Raw genomic sequence first — 8,436 nt, forward strand, 5'->3', positions numbered from 1 at the left:
TTTTAAAGTGACACATAAGTCATTAGTAATTCTTACTTTTCCAAGTTTATAAATCCAAACATTTTGAATTAATTAATTATGAATATCTTTGTTATATTTACATATTATCCATCTTTATTTTGAAATTTCCACTGAGTTAATTATATATATGTTACTTTTTTTAAATATGTTTTCTTCAATATTAAATATAAAAATATTTTAACAACATTTTTAAATATATTTTTTTTCTTACATAAAAAAAATATATAAGGATATATATTACTTAATAAAATATTTTAACTCATTTCTAATTTATCCGGACTTTCCATTGGCTTGCTAAATCTTATGTGCATGATGACTGCATGCAAGTCCAAACATAATTAGGTAGATTTCAGGACTCTGTAATTTAAGATAATTATTTTCTTATTTAATTTCTCTCAACCACCCCCCGTCCGATCGAGGAAAAAACAAATAAAGCTTCTTACTTAATCAAATAACTATATTATTCCCAATGATCACAAGGTAACTAACTAATATATGTCTTCATGTCAGACCTAGCACTTTAATAATCGTTCATTATATCACGATGTTATTATTCTATATAGTTTATTATCATTATTTTACCGGATATACAGCGTTATTATAATTAAGTACCCAAGAAAAATAATGGTATGAACTATGAACAGAAACAACCAGCTGGCATACTTATAAGATAAGGTCGCAACTGTTTGTAAATATTTATAGCTTATAAGCAAGACCTAGACCAAAGGATAATGAAGTCTTCTAAGCGAAAGAATCGGAGAAATTATTTGGTGATTTAAAAATTACAATATATTTTAATTATCTCCACTAGTAACAATTTACATTAACATGTACTTTATTTAGGCTAAAATATTCATTTGCTTTATGAAATTCCTCATATGTGAGGTTGATGCGCAACTATGCATTGAGAAATTCCTCCACAACCACATACTAGTTGAATGAATGTTGGAGGAAATTAATTTGGTATGGGTGCATATCCAAATTTTTTAATTTGAAATAACCCAAACGTTACTTTCATTTCTGGGGGTAGTCAAAGAGAAAAAGAGGTCTAGATAAAAATTTAATTTTTAATTTTTAACATTCAGGCAGACTATAATATATTAGCATTGATGTTTTCATATTCCGAATTTTATATTTACCTTATATTTCTTTCAATATAATATTTTCCCCTTCCAATATTATTAGATCTCTCTCTTTTAATTTTCCATTTCTTTTTTAACTCTCTTCAATGGCGGAGCTATATAATACAGGTAGTAAATGTGTGGAAAAAAATATTTTTTATAACATATTGGAAATAGATCATCTTTGCAATCGTTAGTGCAGCAATTTCATAATTGTTCGACACTTCATCTTTTAAGTGAGTAGTCAAAAATTTAATATTCAATTTACAAATTAAATTAAAAAATCCACAGATGATCTGTATCTAATTAATTATCACTTAGTGCACTAACCGTGAGATAAATGATATAGTCTCATATTGTTACTAGATGTGAGATATTTTATTTAAGAAAAAAAATAAAATCATAAGTCCTCACACAATTGGAATACTAGTAACAAAATATCTGACATAAACTTTGTAGCCTACCAAGAACCAAAACCAAAATCATAAAACTTTCATATCATGATGAAAGGATCTCTCAATTGTAACAAAATGTTCATATGTAAGATAGACTTTGTAGCCTCACAATTGATTTACGTCTCATTTATTTTTTTAATTATTAAACACATAATATTATAATAACGAGATGAAGTTTATTAACAATTGAGAACCAATTATCCAAAAGATCATGGAGGTCCTGATACCATGTCAAGCAACTAATTAGTAATGGATTTAGAAATTTATTATTGTGGGGTAATATATACACATAAATTTATAACATGAAAAATATAACATATTTCTATTAGAAACTTGAAAATATATCATAGTGTGGGGGCATTTTCTATTATATGGAGACATATTTTAGTGTGTGGGATAATGTAACACTTAGTATCTTAGAGCATCTCCAATGCAAGGTTCTTAAATCTTATTTCTGAGTTAAAACTGAGTTCTTAATCATTGGAATGAGATGGCGTGAGTTCTTAGTTCTTACAAATAAGAACTAGTTCTTATATAAGAAATTTTATATTTTGAGTTCTTAGCATAAAAAATTAATTTTTTTCTCTCATTCATCAAGTGATTTAATTTAAGTATTGAATTAGTATTTAAACTTAAAACAAAATTATATAGAAATAAAAAATATTACATCTATAATTGTATTGTAGAACCAGATGAACAGTGCTAAGAACTAAGAGGTTCTGCACGCCCTTTCGCCACGGTTAAACCGTGGCGATAGCGTGCGTGGCAATTGAGCAATTGCCACGGTTCAAGGGCAACCCGTGGTAATTGCTTCGCCTGTTGCCACGGTGCGAAAAGGGAAACCGTGGCAATATGTGGCCTCTATTGCCACGGTCAAGTGGGGAACCATATATTGCCATGGTCAAGGGGGAACCGTGGCAATAAGTATCTTCTATTGCCACGGTCAAGTGAAGAAGCGTTGCAATAACAGTGCTGAAACAAATTTAACTTTCTACCCTAAAACAACAAAATCAATATTATTTTTTTTGGGTAAGCAAAATATTCATTAAGGAGGTACTAGGGGTACCTCAACCCAAATGATTACAAGGGTCCAAAAGGAAAAAAAAAAAAAAAAAAAAAAAAAAACCAGAAAAAACAGAGCAGATTAACCAGAAACATGTTCCTCCAAAACCTGCTCAAAACTAAACTCTGTACTCAAGCACCCAGGCAGAATATATATACAGCATCTACCTATCTTAGAAGAAGCAGTACTACTCGTAAGCAATATACCACCAAGGATTGAACTCTATGGAGGCCCACAGACTTGAAAACAGTAAGCAACGTGAGAAAGAACTCTAGGAAAGTAGAGTCAGATAACATTTACAAGCTTCCAATGGAAAATTCATCAGAGTACCTTGGATTGACTACCCATTCATATGTGGAAAATTTGAAATCCTTCTTCTTCGCTCTTAACCAGTTCCATGCCCTTAACAGTGCTATCTCCACAACTCGTTCCCCATCCAAATGCCCTTCCTTGAAGATGATCATATTCCTTATGTTCCACAGCGGCAAGCCACACCGATTGCAGACCTTGTCGCTGTTCAGTTGAGACTAGCACAACACTTCATGAATATTCCAAGAAATGCACTTCATGAATATTCCCCGCATAGGGTGAATGAAAGCAGTGAGTGTCACCTTGTTAGAGACAATTTATATCTCTTTAAGTGAAAGGTTTTTTCTGTATAGAGAAACTCTTCAACCAATTCGGATGAAGCAGCAAGCAGCAGCAGCAGCAAAATGTACAACCAAGTCAAAACTTGTAGGCTAAAGTGGAAAGCAAAAATATTTGTAGCTCTTTGGTCTGAAGACACAAGCACAGCAGTCACCAGTAATTAGCACATATATATAACCATCTGTTGCTACATAAAAACACAAAGTCCAGGCCATCACCTAATTGCATAATTGTTTGTAAGCATACATTAGAGAAATAAGTGCAGTGATAAAAGAAGATAGTGATATAAAGAAAGAACACAAAGTAGCATTACTTTAGTGAGTTTGTAAAAGTTATAGATATCATCAATGTACTCAGTTGCAGCCAATTCATTGTCCATGTCAGTTGAATCAATGTTCACTACCAAATCCTTCAGCTTATAAGCAAGTCCAGCAACAGCTTGTGAGGTAGACAGATTTTATTGTTAGACCACACATGAACAACAACAACAACAACAAAACTATTATCACACTTCATATGGATCATTTGAAATTAAAGTCATTGTACTTGATCCAAACTAAATTTTAATGATCACACAAAATCCCAAATCAAATTCCAAAATTGAAGATAATCAAAGAAGAAAAAAGAAAGGAACAATTAACTACCTTGCTTCTAGCTGTGAGAACTGAAATGAAGGCCTTGACATTTTTTCTGGTGGCCTCTAAGCTGGATCCACCTTTGTTACAACAGCAGCAACAACATTTCCAACACAAACATTAGCTGCTACTAGTGCAGCATTCACAAGTTCAGTGCTTGGCTTCTGAAAAATAAACCACCCACAAGACTTAGAACAATAGTTTTGGTTTCATGATTTGCACATAATTCAACACATGAAGAGGAAAAAAATTGTACCTTGTTCTTCTCTGCCGCATTCCTTGTGATGCGCTTACTTCTCCTGCTACCATGTTGTGTTTAATCTCACCTAAAGTACATGAGAAACCATAAGCAAGGTACCATAAGTTCATAACCAGTAACCACAACATTGAAAATCAGAAAATGTCTATTTTAAGTTTTAACAGATCAAATATTATCCCTGACCAAGAATGCCTAAACAACATAGTGAGAGTAAAATTAAGTTAAAATACTGTAACATTTGTTGAAAGTCCAGTAATTAGGAAATAACGGGTTAACAACAACATTAGCTAGCGATTTAGCAAACAATCTAGGCTCAGGCTCTCTAGTAAAAGACTGTGCCGTCTTCTGCCAAAAGTGAACTTGTTGGAAATCATAGAAGTGATGTTGATTATAAAACATCTTGAGCAATGTTATAAAACAATGGAGTGCAGAACAGATGCTAAGTTCCATATTGAATAGAGATTCCAGTACACATGTTATAAATCTAAATAAAAGATTAACTGGTGATATAATGCAAAACAACCAAAAATGACTAGCTGAAAAAAACAAGGTGTTGTGTAACTAATCACTGAGCATCTAAGAATGGGGCAAAATTGATCTTCTAGAAAACAGAACCCTAATCAAATCAGTACCTGTAATCAGAGTCATTCACATAGAACTAAATACAAAGAAAAACAAGTCAAATTGATTGTCTTTCACGGCCTTTGAAAGCAAAAACGAAATCAAGAGGAAGAAGAACAACACTTCGATTTCCTCAACGAATTCTCTCGCAGATCGAACGAGAAGAAATAAACCAAATCCAAATCCAAAAAAAGAGAAACCAAAAGGCCAAAGAAATTGAAAGGAACTCAGGAAGACGGAGAAGATCTAATGACAGAAAGTTTCATTCTTTAATCAAATAATCAACTGGGCAACAAAAAAACCACCTTAAATTTCGTAACCCCCATTTCCCCCCAGAGTTTCATATTAGAGTCAAAAGAACAGAGAAAACAGAAACGCATTCTTCATAAGAAGAGATAAATGGTACCTCTGGGTTGTTCACGGGGAAGAATAGCTCTAGAAGCCATGGTTGATACGGTATGTGATTCTTGAAAACTGGAACTGAAAACACCACCAATACTCGACAACAGCGACGACATAAACACCTTGAGACGAAAAAAACATAGCAAAAAAAGATAGAGAATGGCAGGAAAAATAATGGTTACAAACCAAACCTCGATAATGGCAGCGGAAGGTGCGGCGCGCTGTGGGATGCAGTCGCGCTGGAGCGGACGACCTCAGTGAAGAAGAAGCAGAACCCACACGAGCTTGAGTGATGGAAGCGACAGAGAAGACGAAGCAACACGGCGAGAAGCAGCGATCTAGGAAGGTGCGGTTTTTTATTTCGCACGGCGAGAAGCAGCAAGCTGCACGCGAGAATGAGAAAAGACCAAGCTAGGGTTTTAATGATTTGTTGGATGTAGGTGATAAGAGAGGAGGGGCACCAGTTAATCATGCTCATATGATGGATGTGATGGGTATTTGCGAGGAATGTGATCTACATCAGGCTGGCTTTTCTGGGTACAAGTACACTTGGACTAATAATCGTCATGTCCCTCACACGATTGAGGAGAGGCTTGACTTCGCTTTGTTTAATGGGGTGTGGGGGTCTATTTGGCCGAGAACCCATACACATCACTTGGGTAGATTTCAGTCGGATCATAGTCCTATCTTGGTGGAATGCTCTTTCTCTCGGGGGCGTAGCAGGCGACAAAAGAGGAAAAGAAGCATGTTATTTCGATTTGATGAGATTTGGCTCGATAAGGAGGAAGATTGTGCAGAGATGATTTCCCATGTTTGGGGGCAGTCTTCATTGGGAGCTACTGACAAGCTCTCATCTTTATCTGGTATTTTGGGTGACTGGGGGCGTGCCAATTTCGGCGAGATTCCACGTCAGATTGAGGAGATTAAGAAGTCCCTTGCAGCTTTGTTGAGTAGCGTTCAGACAGAACAAGTTATTCAAGAGCGATCTAAGCTGTAGGGTGACCTGGACCGTTTATTGAAACTTGAGGAAATTAAATGGAGCCAACGTTCGAGGGCATCTTGGTTGAAGCATGGGGACAGGAATACAAAGTTTTTTCACAGGAAGGCATCCGAGCGCAGGAAACATAATTTTATTGCTTCTATAGAGGATGATGCTGGTACTGTTTTTGAGGATGAGGTGGCTATTGGGTCGGTTTTGTCTAGCTACTTTGAGGATATTTTCAAATCCATTGTTCCGACTGGAGTTGAGAATGTCACTTCTCTTGTGGCAGGGAGGATCAAACCGCGGCAGTTTCAGATTTTATCCACACCTTTCTCTAGGGATGAGGTGGAAGAGGCCTTATTCCAAATGCATCCCACTAAGGCCCCAGGGAGAGACGGCCTTCCAGCTTTGTTCTACCAAAAGTTTTGGAAGATCGTGGGTGATAAGATTTCTGAGTTGTGTTTGCAGGTTTTGCAAGGTTTTGTTTCACCGGCTTCCCTTAATCAGACCTTATTGGTTCTTATCCCTAAGGTGAAGAAGCCCACTCATGCGTCGCATTTCAGACCGATCAGCCTGTGTAACGTGGTTTTCAAGGTAATTACAAAGACTATGGCAAATCGTCTGAAGTTAATTTCTCCTGAGATCATTTCAGAGACTCAGAGTGCTTTTGTTCCGGATCGTCTGATTACTGACAATGCCATGATCGCTCACGAGTGTTTTCACTACATGAAGAAGAAATCGTCAGGAAGGGAAGGGGTTATGGCTCTCAAGCTCGACATGTCAAAGGCCTATGATAGAGTGGAGTGGCCCTTCCTTCAGAGTACTATGGTGAGCTTCTCGGTTCTTCTAAATGGCAGGCCACAAAGGGTGTTCCAACCGCAAAGGGGCTTGAGACAGGGTGATCCATTATCACCATATCTTTTCATTTTATGTGGCGAGGTTTTTTCAGCGATGATTGATCGGGCGGTTAGGAATTATATGCTTTCAGGAATCAAAATCTCGCATAAGGCGCCAGTTATCTCTCATCTTTTGTTTGCTGATGACAGTATTGTGTTTGCTAGGGCCAACACTCAGGAGGCAGCTTGTGTGGCGGATATCCTTTCGACCTTTGAGAGAGCATTAGGTCAGAAGATTAATCTTGACAAGTCTCAGTTATCCTGCAGCCGAAACGTGCCTTCTCCCATGGTGCATGAGCTCAAGACTCTTTTAGGAGTGACGGCAGTGGATGTTTATTAGAAGTATCTGGGCCTCCCCACCACTGTCGGGAGATCAAAGACTCAGATTTTCAGGTTTGTAAAAGATCGGGTTTGGAAGAAGCTTAAAGGTTGGAAGGAGAAAACCCTCTCCAGGGCTGGCAGGGAGGTTCTCATCAAAGCGGTAGCTCAGGCTATTCCCTCTTATGTCATGTCTGTTTTCTCCTTACCAGCTAGTTTGTGTTCTCAGATTGAGAGCTTGGTTTCAAAGTTTTATTGGAGCAATGACTCTGAGAAACGAGGTTTACACTGGTTGAGTTGGTCTAAGATGAAGGCCCCGAAACATGTTGGTGGCCCTGGTTTTAGAGATTTTAAATCGTTTAATGACTCCCTTCTTGCAAAGAATTGGTGGAGGTTGATTAAAAGACCAGACTCTTTGTTTGGCAAGGTTTTTAAAGCTGTTTATTTTCCTAATTGCTCCATTTGGGAAGCTAGGAAGGGGCATAGACCGAGCTATGTGTGGTCTAGCATGTTTCAAACCAGGTGGATTTTCAAGAAAGGTTGCGTGTGGAAGATTGGTACCGGTTCGAAAGTGCGTATTTGGCACGATAACTGGATACCATCGTTTTCTCCTTCCCAGCTGGGAGGTCAAACCACTCTGGCAACGGATGTGCGTTATGTTTCTGATTTGATAGATGTTGGATCCCGTTCTTGGGACATGACGGCTCTATCCACTGTTTTCCCACCCATGGTTGTAGATAAAATTGTTTCTATTCCTTTGACTGTTTTCCTAGTTGAAGATGATGTTTTTTGGCCAGGTACTCTCAATGGCAGTTATACTGCTAAGTCAGGCTATGAGTTTATCCGGGAGCAAGCTAGTTTGGGTGCTGGTTCATCCTCAGGAAGCACGTTAGCTCCAGCAGTTTTCTGGACGAGGCTTTGGAAGATTAAGGTGCAGCCACGAGTGAAGGAGCTGGTGTGGCGTCTGTGCCGGGGAGCGGTGCCGGTTCGGGGACATCTCTGTGCTCGCGAAATG

General features: G+C 37.6%; 1 protein-coding gene and 1 long non-coding RNA gene across 2 annotated transcripts; both read right to left on the bottom strand.

Annotated features, from left to right (window-relative positions):
- Positions 1-2,696: 2,696 nt before the first annotated feature.
- On the bottom strand, positions 2,697-3,946 carry LOC130742456 (uncharacterized). Its single transcript, XR_009021157.1, has 2 exons — positions 3,622-3,946; positions 2,697-3,526 (listed from the first exon to the last, which is right to left on the bottom strand). It is a non-coding gene; the product is annotated as an uncharacterized LOC130742456 (long non-coding RNA).
- Positions 3,947-3,952: 6 nt separating this feature from the next.
- Positions 3,953-5,802, bottom strand: LOC130742455 (uncharacterized). Its single transcript, XM_057594562.1, has 4 exons — positions 5,417-5,802; positions 5,230-5,303; positions 4,200-4,269; positions 3,953-4,107 (listed from the first exon to the last, which is right to left on the bottom strand). The coding sequence occupies exons 1-4, from the start codon at positions 5,701-5,703 to the stop codon at positions 4,086-4,088; spliced, it is 453 nt and encodes a 150-aa protein (XP_057450545.1). The 5' UTR covers positions 5,704-5,802; the 3' UTR covers positions 3,953-4,085.
- Between the last annotated feature and the right edge of the window lie 2,634 nt (positions 5,803-8,436).

Source organism: Lotus japonicus, chromosome 3 (genome assembly GCF_012489685.1).
Source record: "Lotus japonicus ecotype B-129 chromosome 3, LjGifu_v1.2".
NCBI lineage: Eukaryota > Viridiplantae > Streptophyta > Magnoliopsida > Fabales > Fabaceae > Lotus > Lotus japonicus.